Source organism: Peromyscus maniculatus, chromosome 14 (genome assembly GCF_049852395.1).
Source record: "Peromyscus maniculatus bairdii isolate BWxNUB_F1_BW_parent chromosome 14, HU_Pman_BW_mat_3.1, whole genome shotgun sequence".
Classification (NCBI taxonomy): Eukaryota; Metazoa; Chordata; class Mammalia; order Rodentia; family Cricetidae; genus Peromyscus; species Peromyscus maniculatus.
In genome coordinates, this window is record NC_134865.1 from 26,242,900 (window position 1) to 26,269,464 (window position 26,565).

The following is a 26,565-nucleotide window of genomic DNA, read 5'->3' on the forward strand; positions in this document are numbered from 1 at the left end:
GCCTCATTTCCAAGGTTCATTCTCCCAGGTTCCACCACCAACTAGAGTAATAAAGAGAGGAGAAAGAGTATAAGAGCCAGAGGGGAATGGAGGAAACTAGGAGAATAAGGCTCTTTGAGTCAATTTAGCAAAGCTCATATAAAGTTACAGCAAGGTCTACATGGTCTATACCAGATGCTCTGTAGATATTATAGTGTTCAATTTAGTATTTTTTATGGGACTACTGCGTACTTGAATGAGTGGGTCTCTGATTCTTGTGCCTGCTCTTGGGGCTCTTTTCCTTCTGTTGGGATGCCTTATTCAACCTTGATGTAATGGAATTTGCATATATATAGTTTGTTTTTGTTTTTTCGAGACAGGGTTTCTCTGTATAGCTTTGGAGCCTGTCCTGGATCTCACTTTATAGACCAGGCTGGACTTGAACTCACAAAGATTCGCCTGGCTCTGCCTCCCAAGTACTGAGATTAAAGGTGTGCACCACCACTGCTCGGCGCCTTATTATATTTTATTTTGTTATATTTGGTTGTTAACTCTTAAAAGCCTGTTATTCTCTAATGAGAGACAGAAAGGAAGTAGATCCAGAAGGGAAGGGAGGTTTGGAGGAACTGGGAGGAGTAGAGGGAGGGGAAATTGTAATCAGGATATATTGCAGGAAAAAGAATCAAGGAAAGAAAAATGGAGAAAAAGAAAAATGTCATTTCAGTAAAGCCAGAGCATAGCTCTACACAAATTCTCAAAGCTTTCAAATTACAGGCCAAAGTTTTTCTATCCTGTGCCAAGCCCATCCAGGAGCCTGTTTGCTTTCTCATTTAATGAAGAAAGACCCTATCCTAAATTTCTGTAAGTAATTCATGACTCTTGGCATCTATGGGTACCAGCTGGCCAGCTACTAAAATCCAGAGAGTCTTTCTATAACTTAGGTACAGAGAAAAGAGGACAAAAAATCCTATAGGTAACTGCTCTATTTATTACAACAAAGAACCTTTGGATAGGGCTTGAGTTTCCCCATGTTCACATCTATTCCTTTACCAAAAGTTGACAATTTCCACAATTTGGAAGCAAATATTCAAACAAAACAACCCTAGGGTCCTCTCCCAAGGAATGGAGTCATCTCTTTGTCATGGCTTTCAAGGCCAGTGTGTGATCTCATCTGCCTACTGTTCCAGTCTCATCCCACATGCTGCCCTCAGATCCTTGGGCCCTAGTCTTCAGGAAGGCTTGCAGTTCCTGGAATTCTCTTTGAGCCCTGCATAGACCATTCTCTTTGTCCTTTTGCCAGGAATGCTCCTACTTATTAGCCTTCACAATGAGGTCTCACAAAGTAGCCTTCTTTACATCCCTTGAAATGTATGCTTTCAGAGAACTGTTAGTGTGTTCCACAGCCCCCATTTCAGGAAACTACTTCATTTGTGAGATTATTTACTTAATAGTCACATTAAGTAAAAAATTCGAAGCCCTATCATTCTACTTAAGTGTCTAGCTTACTTTATTATTCTATAGTAATAACTAATACAATATTATCATCAGTAAAAACCACTAAAGATTAATACAGTATATTTACAAATAGTCTTTATTTCTATGTGCTTTGAAAGCATTATGATTTTAGTAAAGCCACAGCATTATCCTGCACAAATTCAGTGTCGCCACAAAGGCACACATTATTCACAAAATGAAAGTATGAGAGTGATGACATTAAAAGAACAAGAGAGAAAGTGGTGTCTTAATTTTGCATCCTTACAGCTTGCCACTCAAGAATAAATAAATACAAGCCATACGGGATTCCTAGGCACATCAATTATAATTCTCAATCAAACAACTACTGTTAAAAGCAAGCTAAAGCAATTTAAGATTGTGGGGTTTCAAACAAATCAATAAATGAAGAGCTACATAGAAATATACCTAAATGACTCAATTTTTAAAAACTGGAATTCCATTTGTATGTTAATATAGTCCTGTTGATTTTATGTATTACATACAACTTCTCTTTAAAAACCTAAGGTAGAAAATACTTTAATTTTCCTTAAATCATCAGACTTTGTTAAATTAATTATGATAAAATATTCTGTATTTTCAGTCACAATTCATATTTATAAACCTTTATTATACTTTTACTACATACAGATACAATGTAATGATTACATCCTGTATCTTAATAGAATGACCTACAGATAAGGAATCAAGAACACCTATTAAAGGAAGTTCCCCAAAATGCTTCTCCTTGTGATTACTCACAATACATATTTTCTGTACAGTCTACCAAAGAGATCTCAGACTCACCTTAGGACATTTTGGGTCTCTCGCTGTTTCAATCATTAGTGCAGATCCCATTCTATCCCTTTATTAAACAAGAATAAGTGAGTTATATCAAAACTATTTTATCTCTTAACAATCAAGGACTATACACTTGCCTGTAGTGCTACAATAGACAAAAAAGAACTTTAAACCTCCAAGAGGCTTAAATGCAATTAATACATACCACACAGCAATGACATATTATGTGAATTCATGAAGACATGCTCAGGAGTTACAAAATAAAAGAACATTTCATGGTTCATCAGTTGGCTTTATAATTTTAAACATTTATTGAAACATCTTAAAATAGTATTATGACTTCATGAGAAATGATATGAATTATTCCTTCCTAGAAGTATCAGAAGACCAGGAAATAACATTTAACCTGCAATAATGGGTAGGGTGACTTCATAAGTTGAAGGTTGTAAATACATGTCATGCTATAACTGATAATTCCTACATAATTTCCCATGGAATCTTTTTAGTGTGGCAAAAGGAGCTTAAGACTCATTTTGAAGATTGAGTAAGAAGTTAATGCATTTCTGAGAAAGAGGAGAAATTATTTATTTCATTAAAAATTAAAAATCTATAGATGTTGAACAAAAAAAACAGGAAAAAACTTGAACATAGACTGTCATGTAATGTGGTACTTTAATAAATAAAAAAGGAAACAAAAAAGGAAACTTGGATGGTTGAAAGGAGTAAAAAACAAAGCTTGACTACCATTTCAAATACACATCAAGATCATTTTCAGATAGGCAATTTACTTAAAAGCTTACCACTAGACTAAAAATAACAATTATTTACTTGATTTCTGGATAGAAAGTAATTTCATGGGCATCAAACAAAGTAAAAATCATCAAGAAAAACATGGTTAAATGAACATTTGTAAATCTACTATATTAAAAATATCACTCACTAAAAATATTTCTTGAGGCTGGGGAAACATCTCAGTGGGGAAGGACAGGGCATATGCTGTTAAGTCAAGAGGATATGAGCTCAAGTCCTGGGCATCTACATAAAAGTGAGACATGGTCACACATGCCTGTCATCCTGCATCGGAGACAGACAGGTGGGTCCCAGGAGCTCACTGGCCAACTAGTCTAGCCAAAATGGCAACCTTTAGGTTCAGTGATGTGCCCTGTTTAAAAAAAATAAGGTGGAGAGTAATTATATTACTATATAATTATATTATTATATAAGACACCAGATCACAAAGGGGGGTAGCCAATGTCTTCTGATCTCTGTATGTGCACAAAAGGGTACCTGTTTATACATAAGTGATTAATACTAACTTGATACAAGCTAGGATCATCTGGGAAGGGGGAACTTTAATTTAAAAAGATGCCTTTAACAGATTAGCCTGTAGGTAAGTCTGTGGGGCATTTTATTGGTTAATGATAGCTGTGGGAGGGCCCAGACCACTCTGAGCAAGTGGTCCAGGATTGTATAAAAAAGCAGGCTGAGTGAGCAAGCAAGCCAGTAAGCAGCATTCCACAAGGGCCTCTGCTTCAGTTCCAGCCTGGAGTTCCTGTCCTGACTTTCATTCATGTGATTGAGATGGGCAAGTCAAATTAACCCTTTCCTCCCCAAGATGCTTTTGTTAATGGTGCTTTATCATAGCAACAGAAAGTAAACTTAGACATAGTCCTCTCCTGCAAAAAAACCCAACCAAACAACAACAAAAACCACACCACACAATTTAAAAAAAATAGGAATAAATAAAGTATGTTCTTAAAAGAAAAAAAAAGTATTCTGGACCCATTAGATGGTTCAGCAGATAAGCATGCTTATTGTCAAGCATCATGATCTAAGTTCACCTGCAGGAACCCACAGGTAGAGAAAACAGTGTGGCATGAAAACCCAAACACAGATATACACAATAAATAAATGTAAACAACAATTAACACATTTTTTCAATATATGGTTAATAAATTCACAATGGGCACTGCCCGATAGGAAAATGAGCAAAATATCATATCCATAAAATTCACAAAAAGAATGTAATAAAAATTATAAAGAAGGTTCATGGTCACTAAAAAAAATCTCAAACTCATATATCTTACAACTTAAATTATATGGTATTTTAAAATATTTCATAAAATAGAAAATTGATGGGGATTGATGAATAAGCCAGGAGTCTATTTTTTAAAGAACAATTCAGCCATATACACACATATATCTCAAGACTTATTGTTTGACAAGTTCATTCATTCATGCATTATGATCATGTGTTTTGATCAAATCTACCCCCATTGCCTGCCCTCCAATGCCTTCCCTCTCCCTACCATGACTTTTCCCTCCCAAATTCGTGTGCTCTTTTTTTTCTCAAGACTTTTAAAACATGTATAACATTTCTGACACAGAGTTTTATGTCTAGGATTTTCCTTAAAGATATCAGAAACCTTAAGTTGATATGTAACATGTCCATGTCCATTTGTGAACTACAAAAATAAGACACCTTAAGTGTCCTTTTCTAAAAGGAAATATGTTAAGCCCAAAATAATACAGTCATAAAATGGATAATGAGTAACTATTCAAAATGCTTTCAAAATATATTAATGACAGATTACTTGTGACAGAAGCTAAGTGCAAGTACAGGATACATGCATGATCATCTCTATTGTGGGGAGGAGGAATACACACTCAAATGAACACAAGCACACACTCGTTTGGCTGTAAGTTCTAAATAGGAATGTTTAAAGTTTTTGTTCTTCATGGGATTATAGGTTATTTTTGTTGTTTTCTCTTTTTTTTTTTTCCAGAGCTGAGGACCGAATCCAGGGCCTTGCACTTGCTAGGCAAGTGCTCTACCACTGAGCTAAATCCCTGACCCCCGTTGTTTTCTTTAATGTTTCATTATTTAAAAAAAAAAAAAAAACAGCATTTGAACAAATGAGATATGAGTATGTTTTCTATAATTTAACAAGACTGATACATTCTGAAATATTGGCAGAAGTTTAAATTTAGTTTTCTACCATACAAAGAAAAATATAAATTTTGTAAATGTTCATAAATATCTAGATGGTTAAGAAAATATACTACCACACTCTGAAGTACAGTGTAGTCTTTCAAAGGTGCTACTAGTTTTAATAAAATTGAAAACAAGGGGAAGGATACAAATCTACAAGTATAAAATAACTTCAGCTATACAAAATATATGGAAAAAACATAATGAGCTAAGGAGATGTCTCAGTGGGTGAAGCATCAGGACTTGAGTTTGGATCCTCAGAACTCAAATGAGAAAGCTGGGCATTTGCTTGTAATTCCAGGAATGGTGAGATGAGAGGTGGAGACAGGTGGATCCCTGGAGCTTCAGGACCAACCTGCCTAACCTACTTGCCAAATTCCAACCCATGAGAGGATTCTGTCTCAAGCAAAGGGTGGAAGGTGCCTGAGGAATGACAATGGAGGTTGACCTCTTGCCTCCACCTGCACTTGCACACATGTGTATGCATGAACCCACACATGTACACCATACACACAAACATTCACCCACAGGCCACACACAAATCTAATCAAGAAAACACTAAATGTATTACAAGTTCCACAGCTTTCGATAATAAGTTTGAGGTGATTTAAATTTCTACTTTGCATTTCTAGTTTTGATTTTATTGCATCTGGAAGGAATTTGAATATTACTGTCTGTTTCAGAGTAATGACTTAAGAAAAAACTGTAAGTCATTAAAGAAAAACAGCAGTATACATATACAATCTAGGCACAATATGGCCTCATAGCTTTAAAGAAGGCGCTTATTAAGGGCTAAGGAGAGGACTCCACCTATAAAATGCCTGCCCTCAAGCATGAAGACCTGAGTTCAGGTCCCAGAATCCATAAGCCAGGGGTGGACCTATAATTCTAGCGATGGGAGATGGAGACAGGTGGATCCCTGGGGCTTGCTGACCTATCACTTTAGCCAAATTGATGACCTCCAGGTTTAGTCAAAAACCCTGTCTCCAAAACTAAAGTAGGCTGGGAAGATGGCTCAGTGGGTAAAGGCACATGCTTCCCAAGCCTGGCCACCTGACTTCAATGCCTCGACTCCATGAAAAGGTAGAAGAAGAGAACTGACTCCACAGAGTAGTCCTCTGGCCTCCACGTGTGTGCCATAGCACATGCATGCCCACACACATACACACAATGAAAGATAAATAAATGATAAAGTGAAGTGGCCAAGAAGGATACCTACCATCAACCTCTGGCTTCCACTTGCATGTACATACACATGTGCATGAACCCCCCCACACATAAACATGCATATAGATGAAAATACACACTTTCTTACACATTGCAAAAATGGTAATTATAATTTCTACATGCAGATCTTACACACACAAACTTAAGAATCTGTGCCTAGAACATGGCTCACCAAAACAGTAATAGTAGTTATTTCCAATTAGTGGGAATAATATTACTCTTTGTATTTCCTGTAGTTTTCAAATTTTAGTATGCATAAACTATATAACCAAAATATTCTCAAAAGAATTGAAACTCACTTAAGGATCTTTTCCCACGTGTGACTGTCATAAAATGCATGGCTCCAACTCATTTTGACGGTCCCGACAATGACATTCTGTGAGAACACATCTGAGCCCAGCTTTCGATAGAGTTCCTCACATTCATCCAGCGGCATGTGAAACAATCCCAGCATGAACGCTAATATAGCCCCTGGAAAGAACATTCTTAGTCTTTATCAGTAGTGATGCAACTGCTCTTACAATCACACATGACTCTAAGACACCAAGCTCCTGAAATTCTAGATCTGATGCTTTCTAAAATCACTTCTCAGAGTCCTAAGTTTTTCATCTGTGAAATGGGTATAAATAAGAACTATAATTTATAAGTCCCTTATATTTGACTAATACACGTAAAAGGCCTTTTCAGGTCCCAAAAGATGACAATGAAAGGTATCATTGACTTCAAGATGATGACGACAGTAATTTAAAAATATATCAAAATGTTGTTTTATACTAGATTAGATCATATATAGATGAAATGGCAAGTAAAAGAATCTGTATTTGAGAATTCATAAATTAATTAAGCAACTTCTCCTTGAGTTAGATCCTAGAATCAACGTGATGAAAGAAACGAAATATTCTAGGATGTTCTTTTAAATAGACCATTTTATGTACCAGGTGTAATTAATAGGACACGCTGCCACCTAGTGGTTCTACTTTGCCTAAATGAACTAAAGAGGAACATGGGAGTGTTGAGGTATGAGGAGTAAAGCAGGCAAAGACCTGCTTAACTACTTAACCTATCAAGAAATAAACAACAATACAGTCTAAATGTTTCCTAGTTTTAAAGTTTTTGTGTTTGATATGTATCAGTGTTCTGAATGCACTTATGTCAGCACACTACATGTGCACCTGGTGCCCATGAAGTTCAGAAACGGGCACTGGATCTTCTGGAACTGGAGTTAGAGATGGCTGTGAATCGAACCCTGGTCCTGCAGGAATTTAGACAGTGCTCTCTTAATCCCTAAGCCATCTCTCCAGCCCTGAAAAGTTTATTCATTTGATTTTAATTGGTATCATTCTAGTAAAAGATTAGATAACTGATAACTTGAAAATACAATGTTATGGCTCAAACTATATAAAATATCTTTAATTTGGAGGATATCCTTAATAAACATAAGAAGTAATTTGTTAAAAAAAAATTTGAAATAATTGTTTTTAAAGTCAGGGTCTCTCTCTATAGTCCTGACTGTCCTGGAGCTTGCTATGTATACCATGCTGGCCTCAAGCTCATAGACATCCCTCCTGCCTCTGCCTCAGTAGTGCTAGAAAAGTGCTTTCCTTTTTAAAAAGAATTACTATAAAGACTAGGAGAGATTTTTAAAATGAACTAATTTTATTAAGCTAGTAAGGACACCACCCTTAAACTAAATATGTATTTGTTAACTTCTTAAAAATCAGAGATAAAACCAATTCAGGAATAAACAAAATGGAAAAAGAAGATAAATTATGAAGCACTTACAAGTTAGAAAGTGTGTGCAGAAAAATGCTACAGATACAGAAACCAGTTACACAATGCTGCATCACAACGGTCACTGAGCTGAGGGGCTCAACTCCGGCAGTATTCCAGCAAGAGCCAAAGCAAGAAGTGAGTTTGTAGCCACCTTTAGATATTTAATCGCCAGGGCCATCCCAAATTTAAGAAAAATGGGGAATACTTCAAAACAAACAAACCCACAAGCAACGCTAGTCTGAGGAAATGTCCTTTGAGAAGCTTTCAGTCAAATCAATTACCTGTGGATATGTACTTTATTTTCTTGTTTTACGTCACAGTACATGCTAACATATTAAAAGAAATCTACAAGAAAAAAACCATGTTTAATGTAACATCCTAAGAGACCTCTGCAGAGCCATGTTCTTTTCTTCCTTCTAGCCTTCACTCTCCATGCTTGCTAACACCTGAAACCCTGTGCTTCCTTACTCCAGAGTGTCATGCCATGGGTCATTCTTGCCACAGTTCTAATCATTCAGTCTTTGCAGCTGGGCAACAATTAGCATGCACTCTGGAAATGCACCTTCTTAAGACTAATCATGCAGGGAAATCTCTGGCTGTTTGCAGTGATCTTTACAGTTACCATAATTCAGAAGAATGAAGCATTGATAGATATAAACCTTGTGAAGAGCACATTAAAGTGAGAAACTGAGGCAAGGAGTAAAGTAAGTTAACAATTACTTCAAGGAAAATTCTTCTACACAAACATAAAACCTCCATTTCATACATCTACCAATTGACAACATTTACAAGTAGCTTTTCAAAACCAAAGACACATTTGTCACTTTAAGTTCTATTTCAAACCACCATATAAATAATACAGGGATCAAGTTACTCATTGACATCCTACAAACAAACAAAGCTTTTACCACCTTAATTTCACACTAGCTCAAGGACCGTCTGACTACCTACCCCTTCTCCTTCTGCCATCAACTCCTTATGGTGACTGTGCCAAAGAGCAGGAATTAGGAATTATTCCTTGTCAATGTGACTTGTTGAAAATATAATAAAAACAAGTCATTCTTAAATGCTTGAATTAAAAGGTTACATGTTTAAGCTCTCTTCTCTCCTCTCCTCTTCTCCACGCACGTGTCTCTCCCACAGGCCTGCACTCTCTATCCCTGTATCTCTAATAAACTCTTATAAGCGGAAAAAAAAAAAAAAAAAAAAAAAAAAAAAAAAAAAAAAAAAATAAAAGGTTACATGTTTAAACAATAAGCAGTTTTAAAAGTTCATGACATAAAGGGTTATTCCTCATTAAAGTTGTGAAATCAATGCCATCATTTCAGAGAAGGCCCATGATCTCCAGCCTGTGCCTCACGCTCTCGCTGTAATCCATCCACGGGTGGAACACACCCATGCACATGATAACTACCTGTGCTTACACCGCAGATGTAATCAAAGAGCTGATGAATTGGCTTCTGAGTAAGTTCAACCAACTTCCGCAGAGTCTGAAGAGCAACCACACCTCTGTGAAAAAGAAAACACAAATTGATAATTTGTTTCAAGGGAAATTCAAGTTATAGAATAAAACAATTCTATAAAACTGCTTTTACAGTTTATATGCTAACATGAAAACATAATACAAACTAGTACAAATAAAAATAATCTGACCTAATAAGAAAAAGAAGAGAAAACAATAGAGTTAATGAATGAGGTAGAGGAAGAGGGTACCACATAACAGGAAGTTGAAGATGATCAAAGTATATTATACACAGGTATAACATATCATAATGAATCCCATAATTTTGTACAATTAGTAAATGCTAATAAAATAAAAATAATCATCTGACCAAATTTTAGGATCACTTCAAAATACAAATACCAAGCCTGTGCAATGGCAGCATACTTACACATGTGTAGTATTGTTTTTAAGTAATATAAAGATATGCCATATTTTTAAAAACCTCAATTCTGTAAAACACTTGAAAAAATCATCCTCAATGGTTCTGAGGTACTGTAAACTATTTTCTTCTTTTATTAATATAGTTGGTCAACTATAATCCTATATATTTTTAGTTATTTTTCACTAGTCAGAATTTCAAGCTACCTTTTACTTATTAAAAAAAAACAATAACCTTAGAACCATCCTTTACATTAAGAGTCTATTAGTTAATATTACTTATACTTTGTTCTTTTCTGGATCTTTACTAAAGGTAGTAAATATCTTCTTCACAAGAGAATGTGAAATGAAGCAGTCCAGGGGTGGTAGTGGCAAATGCCTTTAATTCCAGCACTTGGAAGTCAGGGGCAGGAGGATCTCTGTGAGTTTAAGGTCAGCCTGATCTACAGAGGGAGTTCCAGGACAGCCAAGGCTACAAAGAAATCCTGTTTCAAAAAATAAAAATTTAAAAAAATTGGTTTTATGATAACTATAGTAAAATCTCAAAAACTGAATTAAATCTGTTGTGGTGATATTTTGTGTACCCTAATAAAATTTGCCTGAAGATCAGAGAACAGAACAAGCCACTAGATTAAACAAAGATACCAGGAAGTGGTGGTACACACCTTTAATCCTAGCACTGGGAGACAGAGATCCAACCTGGACTACATGAGATTGATTCAGTCTAGGAGATAAACAGAGACAGGCAGTGGTGGCACACACCTTTAATCCCAATACTTGGGAGTCACACGCCTTTATTCCCAGCACTTGAGATCTTATGCCTCTGCTACCAGTATTTGGGAAGCACACGTGTCTTTAATCCCAGCACTAGGAAGGAAGTAATAAGGCTGGGCAGAGAAAGGTATATGAGGCATGAGGACAGGGGAACTGAACCCCTTTTGGCTAGAGAGCTTTTTCGGCTGAGGACTCAAAGGCTTTCAAACAGATGATTTGTGATTGGCGAGGTGAGACATGGCAGTGGCTTGATCCTTTGTCTCTCTGATCTTTCAGCATTTACCCCAGTATCTGGCTCCGGGTTTTTTATTATAAGACCATTAGGATTCAAGCACCAAGCCGTAGTTGTAAACACCACTTCTCTAGCCTTACCTTGTTCCTCCACCGTCAATGGTGAGGATGCGGATTCCTCTGCCTTTCACTGGATCCACATAACCAATTAAGGCCAACATCTCTCTAACTGCAGCCTGAAGAGTTTCATCCTTAATTTGTCTAAGTCGTAATAAATATGGAATAATTTTTTCCTACATTAAGAAAAAAAAACTTTGTTACTTATATCAAATCAAGAAGGAAAATGTAGCTGGTATGGTAGCACAAATGTGGAATCCCAACATTAGAGAGATAGAGGCAGGGTAATCTGGAGTTCAAGACCAGCCTGTGCTAAACAGTGACACGCTGTAACAAAAAGAAAACAAGTATCTTTAGCTGACATGAGTAGATCATAAAATCAATTGTATTTATTACTTTCTCTGTAATTACAAATGATTACTTTATGACATGCTAATATCAGTAACAATTTAGCATATATTTGTCCTAATTTGAGGTTAAAAAAAACAACAACAAAAAACTCAGCCTCTGCCTGAATATGTTCTTGAAATGTACAATGTTTGCCAAGTGGTATAATACACCCCTAAAATCCCAGCACTCAGGAGTCTAAGGCAGGAGGATTGTGAGTTTGAGGCCAGCCTGGGCTACAGAATAAATTCAGGCCAGTCTGAAATACATAGCAAGACTGCCTTTAAAAAAAAAGAAAACATCCAATACTCAATAGAGAAAATATAAACTCTTAATATAATTAGTAATTTCGACAAAAAGCTGGCATAAATTTAAGGTAAAAACTGAGCTGTATATTAAATAATTTTCCAGTGCATTACTCACTTGCTTCTTTTTCTGACCAAACAAATCTGAAATACTAGTTTTGGTGTTTGGCTTTTTGCCCTAGCTAGTACTGAGCTCCAAAGGACCCCTATAGGAATCTGAACCATGGTGGAGGCTACATAGGCAAATTTCCATTTCTGGTTAGGATGGAACAATTTGTTAAAGGTCCACGTCCATACCAAGAGCAGCCTCAAGAAGACCGCCTTTCAAACGTACTACTGAGCTGATAATGTAGTATGGCGAGCAGCTTTCCATCTGAAGACGGTAGCTGCTGCCTGGAGCTGAGAAACTTGCTTTCTTCCCTTAAGGCATTTGCTGGCTCTGGGAAGACACAAAGGATAGAAAAGCTGCGCTTGGTTTAGAGAGGGCCACCAAGGAACAGAGAACCCAGCTAAGCATGTATTCTCACGAGGTTAGTGTGACAAAACTGAAGGCCTGGAGAGCTTATATTGCAGCTGATTTCAACTTAATTCAGTAGGATGCACAGGAGGAGGAAAATGCTAAACTTAAGGCTTCTGAAACACAAGATAATGTTTTGTATTCCTGAGTTTGTATGACCTAAGGCATGGTAGTAGGCCAGGAATATACCTTAAAAACAGGGAAAATTAGAGGTGTTCCCCAAATTCTAATCATCTTTAACTCAGCTCTGTCCTAACTTAGTGATAGTGTTCTATTTTGTATGTCAGCAGAGGAGCGAAGTAACTCTCTAGAAAAAGAAATCTAGGGCTTAAGTAATTTTTGAAACTCACAATGCCCAGCATACAGAAGTCATGATATATGTCAAATTAGTATCACACAGTCAAAAATCAGCGGTGATTCTCCTATTAAGATTACCAATAAAAGATGCTTAAATCATAGTAACATTAATAAAATTATACTTCAAAACACCAGAGTTATAAACTAACAAAATAAGCCTAACGAAAAATGTATAAGGCATTCACACTTTAGAATTTTTAAATACTGACGGAAAACAAAGATCAAACTGATACTTAATTTACCATTAAATGTTTTACTGACTCAAGGCAATCTTAGCATAATTTTCTTCTTTTTGTTTAATGTTAAAATTCATATGGAAACATGGCAGATTAAGAATAGCCAAAGTAGGGGCTGTAGGGCTTGGTAAGTAACTAAGAGCACTGGCTGAACTTCCCACTGGGTTTCAATTCTCAGCACCCACATGGAAGTACACTACTGTAACTCCAGTCCGGGGATCTGAGGCCCTCTTCTGGCCTCCACAGGGCACCAGATTCACCTGTTACCACAGACTGACATATAAAAATAAATAAAAAAGAAAAGGAAGAAAAATAATAGCAAAGCTAGGAAGGTAGACAGATGGTTTAGTGGTTAGAAACATGCTGCTCTTGCTGAGATCCTGAGCTTGGTTGCCCGCATCCACATTTGGTAATTTCCAACTACGTGTAACTAGCTCCTAGTGGTCCAGTGCCCTCCTCTGGCCTCCACAGGCAACTTTCACTTGCATGCACATGTACCTACATAGACACACATGCATATACATAGCTTTAAAAAATTTAAATCAATCTTTTTAAAAAGAAAAGCTGAGTTAAAAATTATGAGGAAGAGCAAAGGTAAAAGACTTACAAAACTGGACATTAAGTTTATCATAAAGTTAAGTAATCTAGAAGTACAGTGCTGGAGCAAAAATAGATAAATATACTAGCAGAACGAAATACTGTGTCCAGAAATAGACCATTACAAAAAATGGACCCATAAATAATTGCCTCATTTATGACAAGTTTTTTTTTCAATAAATGGTTGCTTGTTCAACTGGACATGTATATTACCTATCAGAACTTTTATCTTACACTATAAAATCAAATGTACTCTAGATAAACAATACATACAAGTGTGAAAGGTAAAACAAAATTTTTAAAGAAAACACAGAAAAACACTTAGGGTAGGAAAAAATTTTTTCTTTTTAAAATTTAATTTCATTTTTTTGAGAACTTCATATATAAGTTCTACACCTACATCATTTCCTCCTCTCCTCTTATGTTCCCCTCCCTCCCAAATTCATGACCTCTTCTTTGCTGTTGGTGGCAGTGGTGTGTGTGTGTGTGTGTGTGTGTGTGTGTGTGTGTGTGTGTGTGTGTGTGAGAGAGAGAGAGAGAGAGAGGGGGGGGCGGAGGGGAAGGGATGGGGAAGGAGAGATAGAGATAGAGATAGATAGAGATAGAGATAGAGAGAGAGACAGAGAGAGACAGAGAGAGAGAGAGAATATAGAACCTACTGAGTCCTATTAAGCTTTGCCTGAATGTGCATGTGTCCAGGGGCTGATTGCTTGGGTTTGAACAACCCATATGGGAGCTCTTCCCTGGAGGAAACTGGTTCTCCCTCTCTCAGCAGCCACTGACTGCCTGTAGTTCTTCATTGTGGAATTTCCCCCACCCACATAACATTTCAACTGCTATTATCTTATGCCTGTCTTGTTCAGGCAGCTGTGATTTCGTTGGTACAATGTCCCTGTCCTATCCAGGGGATACAATCTAGAAGCAACTATCCTGAGTCTCTGGGTGTCATAATCTTTTAACTACCACTGCTATAATTTTCCCTGAAAAAAAAAAAAAAAAGCTTCTCGGATGAGTGGGTGAGCGCTACACTTATCAGGAAAAATGTGAAGATTGAAATATTACTTAAATACAACACATAACGCATATAAACTGGGCTAAATTAAAACTAGTATCTGTTCATTTTTTTAAAAAGACTGAAAGATAAGCACAGGTGGTTAAGACACTGTACACTTACATGTTCTCCTAGAGAACTTGTAACCTTAACATACAACAGAACTGCATCAACCAGAAGAAAAACTGGTTAACCCCCACATGGTGGTGCAAATCTACAAACCCAGCACTTGAAAGGCAGAAGCAGAAGGTGGGAGAAGATCAGGCCAGCAAGAGCTACATAGCAAGTTTAAGGTCTGGCTAAACTTCATAATGAATCTATCTGAAGAATACAAAGAAGATTAAAAAAAAAAAAGCTGCTTAAAACATTGGGCGAAATTGGCAAAAACAAGCTGAGTTGGCAAAGTACACAGCCAAGCAACACATAATGCAATTTCTTCCGTTCATTGTTATTAGATTAGTATTTAGGGGAAATGTGGCAACTTTCTTCCAACTACCTATATTTTCATTCCTGACTGATTTGAATTGAATTTCTATACCACATTTCTTCTCAGTTCTGAAAGTTTCTTTGATCTGGGATCAGTTCTCAAATATAAGAGAATCCTCGACAGTTCAACTATTAAGACAAGTCCTAACAGACTTAGGCTGAAAATTACCCAGAAATCCATTACAGCACAAAGAATAAATTGTGACCTACCAGAATAGATACAAACAACAAGGATGGACCATTTATAACTACCTACCACACTTTGAATAAATCCTATCTATGTGCCATGGGAAAGAAAGCAAACACACATGGAGCCCAAACTAACCTTTTCTGCAGAATACAGGAGGTGAGGAAGACTTCTAGGGCACAGGCTATGTTCTGTTCGCTTCTATGCTGAGCCTGTGAACTTCACTTGACCCACACGTATATCTTGAATAAGATGCTGTTAAGTCATTCTTTAAAATATATGCTGTATCTGAATGCTAGGTCTCTTGTAAAATTCATATCAGAACTTAGTTCCTGGTGCATTAATATTACAAGGTAGTATCTTTCAGGAAGTGCTTAGGTCATGAGACCTGTCTCAAGTATGAGATTAGAGACCTTGAGAAGGGGGCTGAAAGGAGATAATGCCTTATAACTAGTCACAAGCTGCATCATATAGCCAACAAACCTTCACCAGACCCCAGATCTGCCAGCAATTTTCTCTGGGCCTCTCAGTATGCAGATTATGAGAAACAGATTTCTATTGGATGTAACCCACCCAGTATAAGGTACTTGTTACAACAGCTCAGTGAACTAAAACAGTAATTCTATTTAGATCTCTCCTTTCTGGCTATACCTGACATGAACACTATCTTTAAAAGAACACATATATTTTAAAATCGTACCTCTAAAAGATACATCTATATATGAAATATAAATCTCAAATTTTAGAAATATGAAATATTGAAGCTCTGTTATGTATGTGTCAGACAATATAAAACTATTGAAGGGTACATTTCAAAGAAAAACTTTTCAGCAAGACAGAAGGTAGAAAAAGTATGAACTAACAACTGTCTGTATGGTAGACTTTAAAAAAAAAGCACTAATAAGTTTTTAATGAAATTGTAACAATATCATTATGGTATTTCCAAATCATTAAACATACAAGTAAACTTAGTACAGACACAGAGACTCATCTTCCTTGGTCACTTAGCTTCTCTTCAAATGGTCTATTTAATGAAGTCTAAACTTTGTTCACTACTCTATATGCAGACTGCTGAAGCGAGGAAAGCTAATTGCTTACCAATTCAATTATTAGTTAAAATGTTTGAACTTCAAATGTAAAAGCACCATGGGACAGTGAATAAAAACCAGCAATGGCTTTCTATATTATGTTTCCTGTCTTCTTTTTAGACAGAGTCCTGCTATATAGCCTAGGCTGGTCTTACACTAATGATCCTCTTGCCTCAGTCTCCCAAATACTGGAATTGAAGGTGTATTACATACCTGGCTATTTCACATTTTGAAAAAAGGATTACATGGTAAAAACGTACTGCACTGCAATTAAGAATCTGACAATTATTAGGCAATGCAACTAACATATTTAAACTTATGTTCCATTTTTTATATATGCTCAACTCAAAGTATAGATATTCACAATTATAGCAGAATTTATGTCACAGAACAAAAGTAATTCATTAGCCTAATGTGTACATAAAATAATGGGACAATTACCAAATATATTGTGTGATTTGAAACAACAATTTTCAAGTGAGAAAGGCTTTGCATTCCCCACTTTAAAAGGTTTATTAAAATTTTTATTTCATGACAAATATTAAATAAGTTAGGCAGAAATTACCTTGACAGCCACTCCTTTTCCTTCGGGAAATTCTAGAAGATGAAAAGTCAGTTCTTCAACCCTAGTAATACAGAGCTTTGGGTCAGCTGTTCTTCTTAAGGCCTGAACTAAGGCTCGAGTTCTGTTATCAATACTCACTCTTGCAATAATCTACAAGGTCACAGGAAACACGTGATTAGGAGATAAAGTTATTCTATAAATGGTTAATGTTTCTTAGGCCCACCCTGAGAAACAACTTGCCTTTTCTCTCTGAAGAGACACACGCTTTTTCTCCTCTGCCTTCTTGTCTTTGCTGACAGCTTGCTCAGTTTTCAAAGGCTCTTCCTCTCCTTCTGGCTGACTCTTTGAGTCAGGCTTTAATTTGGGTACAAGTCCACCAATGTAACCACCGACTAAGGCTTGTACGCCTTCGGTGGGACGAGAAAGGAAGTTAGCAATACTTTGTTTTGCAGACACTGGAAGAACCTCAGGCAAGCGGCTAGGGCTGGAAGGTTTGTCCCCAGCATCTAGGGGAGATCCTGAGTCTGGCCCATCTGTCAGGATGTCAGGGGCAGGAGAACTGGATTTCTCTTCTTCAAGGTCTGGCTTGTCCTGAAGACGTTTGTCTTCCTTTGTTTCAGACATATTTTCCTTGCGATTGAAGTATGAATTAATATGGTTCGCTAGAAAGTAGAATGACTCTCCAAATCTGGTGGTTATACCGTATGTGTAATGGAAAAGGCTCCGTTTATCTGTGTCTTCTTCTTTATCTGCAATGTAACTTTTCTGTTCGGCAAAAGCATTCTTTTCTGCTGACTTATCACTGTAGTTTTTCAGAGATTCAACGGCTTGTTTAACATTGTTTTGTTTTAACCAGCCCCTATCTGACACTTTCCTTAATATTCGAGAATTTGGCTTAAATTGAGCTAACCGTGAAAACATTTCATTTTGACTGCCAAAAATAGCCTTTGAAACAGAATTCCAGGTGCTTTTAATCCGGGACATACGAATGCTCACTTTTGTAAGTCCCTTGGGAGCAGAGGTGCTAAGTTTCAAAGTTCCAGTATGTAAGCCATGGCTGCCTGGAGAGTGCCAGCGCTTACTGCAGCCGGCTTCGCCTCGGCTCCATTGACAGCTTCTCCTACTTGTGTGAAAATCTCTGTGCACACTGATATGGGTCATTCGCCAATCATGTTTAGAACATACAAAATGCAGCTGTTTGCTTCTCCAAATCCCACAAAGACTTCTTGAATTACTAAGGAGGTAAATATATATATCTAGAGTCAAATTAATAGACATAACTTAAAAATCACTTATTTTCTATGTGACATTCTCTCATTTCATTCCTGAATGCTTCACTTAAGAAATTCCATAATTCATGTTCTTACCTGAAATGGTTAAAAAAAAAAAAAGATTAATTAGTATTCAAGTTAAAAATCAAAGTTGAAGGCCGGGCGGTGGTGGCGCACGCCTTTAATCCCAGCACTCTTGGGAGGCAGAGACAGGCGGATCTCTGTGAGTTTGAGGCCAGCCTGGGCTACCAAGTGAGCTCCAGGAAAGGTGCAAAGCTACACAGAGAAACCCTGTCTCGAAAAACCAAAAAAAAAAAAAAAAAAAAAAAAATCAAAGTTGAGTTTATACTCATGACTTTGTATCACAGCAACAAAAAATTTCAAAACAAGATGAAATAAGGCTGGAGAGACAGCTTAGCAGTAAAGTGCACTTGGTGTTCTCACAGAAGACCCAAGGTTCAATTCCAAGGTTCACAGCACAGCTGTCTACAACCCCCAGTTTCAGAGGATAGATACCTACCCTTCTGGACTCTGAGGACACTGCACAAATGTGGTACGCAGATATACATGAAGGCCAAACACCCAAACACATAACAAAAACAATACACAAAATTTTAAAAGATGAAATACTATATTTCCAATATGGCTGGTGAGATTTAATTTTAAAAATAAGAGAAAATAATTAAAGGCTTGGTGCAGATGTGAGAAGTTGGGGAGTAGGACATTTAAAAGAAGAAATCAGAGACATTTCCTACTAAGTTTTTTTAATTATACTATTTTCTTTTTTTATTATTATTAAATTCTTTACTAGCTTGAGACATTAGACTTTAAGCACTCTGAATACAAGAGTCAGACCTTTATCTCATCTGTTGTGAATCATTTATAGAATGCTCAAAACCACAGTGGATATGGTATTAAATGCTGAGGCCATACACAGGTTACTAAAGAACTTCCAGCTTAGAGCAAGAAATGGCCATGTCAGCTGGGCGGTGGTGGCGCACGCCTTTAATCCCAGCACTCGGGAGGCAGAGGATTAAAGAACTCTGTGAGTTCGAGGCCAGCCTAGGCTACAGAGAGAGTTCCACGAAAGGTGCAAAACTACACAGAGAAACCCTGTCTCGAAACACCAAAAAAAAAGAAAAAGAAAAGAAAAAAGAAATGGCCATGTCAAGACTATCTCCCTTATCTAGTAATAACTGCTCATTAAAGAGGCTCCCTAATTTCCCTTATCCAGTAATTTCTCATTAAATTAAGGGAGATGGGTGATGGCTCAGTGGGTAAGGTGTTTGCTGTGCAAGCATAAAGACCCAAGTTACACTTGTAAAATGACCCCAGATGTTGACTTCTAGTCTATACACACTTACACACCACATCAGAAATTATGTGCAGAAGCTTGCAAGTGGTCATAACTGCAATATAGAAAAACATAAATTGGGGTAGCCTAAAATGGACAAGAGACATAAATAGGCCATCCACAGAAAAACAAAACAGTAAAAATCATAAAAATAATAAAAGCTGGAGAGATGGCTCAGCGGTTAAGAGCACTGGCTGTTCTTCCCAGGGTCCTGAGTTCAATTCCCAGCAACCACATGGTGGCTCACAACCATCTGTGATGAGATCTGGCGCCCTCTTCTGGCTTGCAAGCATACATGCAAGCAGAACACTAGATAAATAATAAATAAATCTTTACAAAAACTATTTAGAAAATAAAAAAGCACCAAATAAAACATATTTTGGCCAGGTTTGGTGGCATATGCCTAGGCTTACAAGGAAGATAATAAATTCAAGACTAGTATGAGCTTCATGGTGATAAGTGGCTTGGGTTACAGGGTGAGATACTGAACGAAAAAACAAACAAAAGCCCCATCCTTTTAACTGAAAAAACAAACAACAAAAGCCCTATCCTTTTAACTAGTAAAAATGTGGGCTGCAGACAAACCTCAGAAATACCTGAGACAGACCTCACCTAGTATATGAAAGGTCACACAATCAATTTCTAGTACTAGCCATGGGTGGGCAGGTAGCAACTGAGAAAAATACAAGTGCTATCCATTGTTGATAATGGGTTAGGAAAATAGGATCCAGAAGCTACTTGACAAAATCTGATGAAATTTTATCTTTCATTTATTTATTTATTTATTTATTTATTTATTTATTTATTTATTTATTTATTTATTTATTATTTATTTGTTTGTTTGTTTATGGTTTTTCAAGACAAAAGCCCTGGCTGTCCTGGAACTGGCTCTGTAGACCAGAATGGCTTTGAACTCAGAGGCCTGCTGACCTCTGCCTCCACATAGTGCAGGGATTATAGGCAAGGGTATGCCACAACCACCCAGAGATCTGAATACATTTTAAATCACTGTTAAATTTTAATTATTTTTTTAACTATGGAGAAAAGTCAGAGCAACAAAGGAGATGCTATTTCCTGTGAAAAGATATAATTTTGAGAAATGAAGAAGTGGGTCAAAACAAAACACAGCTTTAACCTTAAAGAGAATAAAACAGTATATTCTCGAGCCAAATATGAGTGAGTATGGTCTGAGCACGTAAGATTCAGGTTGATCACTGTAGATGTAGCTATATATGATATTAGTAGTTATGGAGCAAAGAAAGTCATAAATTATGGTATTGAGACCTGGATCCCTATGGAGAAGCACAGGAAGATAGGATACAGCAGAGCAGGTAAAACTATAATAGAGGTTTCAGTGTTCCTATCTGAGAACATTCATAGTTTTTGAACTCATCTATTGCTGTGGTAAGACACTATGACCCTAGCAACTTATAAAAAAAAAAGCACTTAATTTGGGGATTACAGTTTCAGAGGGTTAGTTAGGAGTCCAAGAGAAAGCAAAAGCATGGTGGCAGCAATAGTTAAGAGCTTTGTTAGGGTTACTACTGATGTGATTAAACACTATGACCAAGGAAAAGGCAACATGCCCATCCCCAGTAACATACTTCCTTTAACAAGACCATACCTCCTAACAATTCACTGACTGGGGATCAAACACTCAAACATATAAGCCTATGGAGGCCATTTTCATTCAAATCACAAGCACAAGCTTACATCTTGAATCACAAGTAGGCGGCAGAGAGCGCTAACTGGGAGTAGGAAGGGCATTTGAAACTTCAAAGGCTGTCTCCACTAACATACTTCCTCCAACAAGGCCACACCTCTTAATCATTCCCAAACAGTTCCACAAACTAGGAATCAAGTATTCAAATATTCAAAAATCTAGGAAGTCATTCTCAAACCACCACATTCAATTCCCCCACCAAAGGCTTGTGGCCATATCATAATGCAAAACCCATTTAGTCCAACTTCAAAGGTCCCCATAATCTTTCAGTCTCAACACAGTTTAAAAGTCCAAAGTCTCTTGTTAAACTCAAGGCAACCTCTTAATTGTAAACCCATGTAAAAGCAAAAGCAAAAACCAAATTATATATACTTCCAACATAAAATAGCACAGACTATACATTACCATTCCAATAGTGAGGAAAGAGTAGATCAAAGCAAGATCAAAACCCAGCAGGGCAAACTCCAAATCCTATAGCTCCATGTCTGATGTCAAAGGACTTATAGATGGCTCTTCCCTTCCATCTTTGCTGACTGCAACACACTTCTCTTCCTTGGGCTGGTCCTACTCCCTGTCTGTAAATCTCATTGGCATATGTCTCATGACTCTGGTGTCTCCAACATCTTGAAGAGGATCTTGCTTTCACTTTCATAGCTTCACACAATGGCTTCAGAGACTCTTGCCCTCTTGGGGCCTTCATTCAGCCCCCTACCCTGTCACATGTTGCTTGGCCTCAACAGCTCTCCTTAACCACAGAAGAAGATTATACAACCCCTTTACTCATGTGTGGTGATATATAGTGTACCCTAATAAATTTTGCCTGAAGATCAGAAAACAAAACAAGCCACTAGATTAAACACAGAGTTCAGGCAGTGGTGACACACGTTTAATTCTAACACGCAGGAGGCAGAGATCCTACTTGATCTCTGTGAGTTCAAAGCCACCTGGACTACAGGAGATTGACTCAGTCTAGGAGAGAAAACAGGGCCAGGCAGTGGTGGCACACACCTTTAATCCCAGTACTGGGAAGCACACATGCTTTTAATCCAAGGAACTGAAAGCTGGGCAGAGAAAGGCATGAGTAAGGTCATTCCGCTAGAGGCCTATCAGTTGAGGCCTTTTCAAGCTGAGGAACTGGAAGGTGAGACATGGCAGTTGCTTGTTCCTGTCTCTCTGATCTTTCAGCCTTTACCCCAGTATCAGGTACCGGGTTTTTTATTTAGACCATTCATGTTACACTCATGTGTCCTTCATGACTCTAAAGCCTGAACTACTTAGATGACACTATGAAGTTTGACTGTCCATATGGGAGGAAGCCTGGTCCTACTGAATCACATTTGCATAAGATTCCCTTTGTAGTTGCTTTTTAGAGGCAGAATATTCCTCAAGCACTTCCTTTCTACAAGTGGGAAGCATAGCTAGGTGCCTGCCCTGAGGGCATCCCTCCCTTTATTCCATTTTGGAACAGGCTTTTAACTTTTCATCTGTTTCGGCACAAGCCTTGGCTCCACTGTTAAATTTCCTGGTGCTCATTTTTGCTTCAAAATATACATTTTCTATTTCTTTTTGTCCTGCTTGCTCTTCTTCATTATAGACCCTCATAGGAGTGATTACAAGTAACCTTATGACAGTGCAGTCTTGGTATCTTCACCAAGGAAATTAATCCACTGCTTTTAAATTTTGCTTCAGGAAAGTTTTTAGGACAAGGGCAGAATGCAACCATATTTTTTGCCAGAACATCACAAGAATGCTCTCGAGGCCAGTTGCTAAAACTGTTTTTCTCCGAAACCTCTTGAGCCAAGCCACCATGATCTACTTGCTTTTGGCACTACTGTACTGCAAGGTTCCACCAGGATGGTCTGTTAAGCCCCGCTCACAGTGTTCAATTGTATCCCTAATCCAAACTCCTCAAGTCTTCCCCATTCCTCCTAAAAAACCAGTATCGACAGGCCCACCAACAATACCCCACTCCCTGGTACCAACTTCTGTCTTAGTTACTGTTCTATTGCTGTGATAAAACACTATGTCCAAGGTAACTTATAGAAGTTAATTTGGGGCTTATAGTTTCAGAGGGTTAGAATCCATGACCATCAAGGCAGAGAACATGCCAACAGGTGTACAGGCATGGTGCTAAATCAGTACCTGAGAGCTTACAACCACAAAAGCACGAATTTGTGTCTGATCCACAAACAAAAAGACAGAGCTAACTAGGAATGGTATACGTTTAGAAACCTCAAATCCAACCCCCAGGGACTATCTTCAACAAGACCACACTTCCTAATCCTTTCAAACAGTTCCATCAACTGGGAACCGATGCAAACATATAACTCAGTGGGGACCACTGACAGTCAAATAACCACATTAGTGATCTGTTAAAAACCATTTTAAATGCCTTGGCAGTTACAGAGTATACTAGGTCAGACATGGGGTTGAGCAATGAATGGCTTTCAGAGAAACGAAAAACAACTCAAGATAATTTGGTGCTTGTGACACAGTTTTATATCAACTTGACACAAGCTAAATTATTTGAGAGGGGGAACCTCAATTAAGATACTGCCTCCATAAAACTGTGTTGTAGGCAAGCTAGGGTATTTTCTTTCTTTCTTTTTTTTTTTTTTTTGTTTGTTTGTTTGTTTGTTTTTCGAGACAGGGTTTCTCTGTGTAGCTTTGCGCCTTTCCTGGAGCTCACTTGGTAGCCCAGGCTGGCCTCGAACTCACAGAGATCCTCCTGGCTTTTCCTCCCGAGTGCTGGGATTAAAGGCGTGCGCCACCACCGCCCGGCGGGTATTTTCTTAATTAGTAATAAGAGGGAAGTCCCAGCCCATGGTGGGCAGTGCTATCCCTGGGCTGGTGGTCCTGGGTTCTACTAAGAAAGCAAGCTGAGCCAGTATTGGGGACTATGGGGGTCCAGCCCCTCGATAGTCCCTCCCAGGGTCGGGGAAGAATCTACAACCAGCTTATAATTAATCTTTGATGAAAAGAAATGAATCTATGTACAAGAGACTCCTTAGTTCATACACTTTATTATTCTGTGATAGTTCTCTCTCAACACAGCTTCTATTCTGCTCTCATGTCTAGCTCCTTTCTTGCCTGATTTCTCTATATTTATCTACTTTCCCTCTACGTCCTATCTTAATTCCTTCATGTAGTTCTGTCCCTTTTAGGTTCTCATCTATCTAGTTCTTTCCCCTATCAGCTTCTCTCCCATCTCCTTCTCTCCCATCTGGCTCTTCCTCATCTTCCATCTCGTTCCTCTAGTACTCTCTTCTAGCCCTTCAATCTAGTTCTTCCCCATCTCAGTTTGTTCCTCTCAAGTTCTTACCCATCTAGTTCTTCCATTCTCTTTTCTCTTCTCTGTCCTGTACCCTGGAAGTCCCGGTATATAAAGGGAGGTCCGAGCTAAATTGTGTAAAGCTATTACTTAACATCCACCTCTCCTAGGCGGTGTCTCCTTGTGGAATTTACCTTAAGTCAGAGGACTGGCCTGTGGGCTGCTATCATTGTTAGTCCTCGGAAGTTGGGCACCCCCCTGGGCAGTGTCTCCTTGTAGAATTTAAGTCGGGGACCTGCAGGTGGGCTGTTATCATTGTTAGTCCTTGGAAGTTGGGCACCCACCTGGATGGTGTTTCCTGTAGTCCTTGAAAGTGGCTAAGGGAGATATCTGATCCCAGAGAAAGCCTTTCCTGCGGCTGTTCTCCAAATACCTGGAATGTGTATGTCCAGAGAGTGATCAGTCCACACTGTTAGCCCTTCTTAGGGAAAAGTCAATTGGGAAAGTTATGAAGGCACACATGATTTTCATAACAGAATACAGCTGATCTATAACAAGCCAAGTAACACCAAAAACTCCTTGGGATTTGGCTTCCTCGGGAGAAATTCCCTGATCCCTCCAGGTAGTGACTTTGCCATAACCAGCTGAGTTCTTATGATATATTTCTGCCGCCTGCAGCAAGCCAGCCATGATAAGCAAGCTGGTAAGCAGCACCCCTCCTGCCTCCAGGTTCCTGCACCGCCTGAGATCCTGTCCTGACTTCCTTTGATGATGAACAGTGATATGGGATGTAAGATAAATAAACCCTTTCCTCCCCAAGTTGCTCTGGTCATGGTGTTTGAGCCCAGCCACAGAAACTCTAACTAAAACAGTCCTGGATCTGTATATTCTGTTTACTCTCCTGAAGTTGTAATCGGTCATTCAACCTTGTCCATCTTTAAACAATGTTGTTTCCTTCTGGGAACTTCAGTTCAGGGTGACCCTTGCAAGCTCATTTCTCTCCTATCCTCTGATAAAGGTGAGGCTGAGTAAACAGAAGGGCAATCTTCATGAAATTGTTGGCAAAGTCATTGAAGAATAATCCTTGGATACCATCAAATCTATCAGACACCAGGATCTGGGTCTGATTTTTTTTTTCTTCTTATATTTTCTGTATCTGAAATAAATAAAATGACGTGTATATTATATAAGTAGTTTTTATTTTATGTGTATGGGTGTTGACCATGTATGTGTCTGTGAACCATGTGCATATCCAGTGCTCATGAGAGCCAGAAGAGAATGTCAAAGTTACAAACAGTTGTGAGTCACCATGTCGATGCTGGGAACTGAATCCAGGTCCTCCACAAGAGCAACAAGTGCTCTTAACCACTGAACCATCTCTCCAGCCCTAGACATAAATATGGGATTATATATAGTTAAAATAATCAAGGACACAATATGGTCTAAAGAAAGAAAGGTAGCAGATAAGAGAGGCAGGCATTTTAACTTGTTTCCAACCCAAATCATACTCTAACTAGACTGACTATGTTTACAGTTATTGGTACTCTATGAAATATTTCATTTGATGTTTGGAGTATCTGAGACATGTAACTAGTTTTCAATTTTCTTTTATTTGAAGGGGGCAGGGAAGATGGATTCCATAGCTATAATCTCCTGTGGAATTCCTAGCTCTTATTTTAGACTTGTATTTAATATCCAAATTATTGTTAAGTTTTATTTGTAATTACTAATTGCATCTGTCATACTATGTTAATAGTATATCAGATTTCAGTTTGGGGAAGTAAATGGATAGTCACATTACAGAAACAATCAGATAACAGTACAGTGTTTCTTTTCATTTCTTTTTAACAAAATTGTCTTTTTCCCCAGATAACACTATTAGTGACAAGAGATAGAAATGAGG

General features: G+C 37.9%; 1 protein-coding gene across 7 annotated transcripts in view; it reads right to left on the reverse strand.

Annotated features, from left to right (window-relative positions):
- The window catches only part of Pnpla8 (patatin like domain 8, phospholipase A2), a 61,424-nt gene that overhangs the window by 19,152 nt on the left and 15,707 nt on the right, over positions 1-26,565 (reverse strand). For 3 of the 7 annotated variants that reach the window (XM_016007820.3, XM_006989477.4, XM_076550730.1), the window contains 6 exons: positions 17,284-18,410; positions 17,044-17,193; positions 11,292-11,443; positions 9,678-9,772; positions 6,790-6,961; positions 2,278-2,335 (listed from right to left, as the gene is read on the reverse strand). In XM_016007820.3, coding sequence (XP_015863306.1) covers positions 2,278-2,335; positions 6,790-6,961; positions 9,678-9,772; positions 11,292-11,443; positions 17,044-17,193; positions 17,284-18,321 — 1,665 coding nt within the window. In that variant the 5' untranslated portion in view covers positions 18,322-18,410. Of the gene's footprint in view, positions 1-2,277; positions 2,336-6,789; positions 6,962-9,677; positions 9,773-11,291; positions 11,444-17,043; positions 17,194-17,283; positions 18,411-25,006; positions 25,816-26,565 lie in introns of those variants that run through there. The other 4 variants (XM_076550732.1, XM_006989480.4, XM_076550733.1 and 1 more) reach the window with 3 other exon arrangements.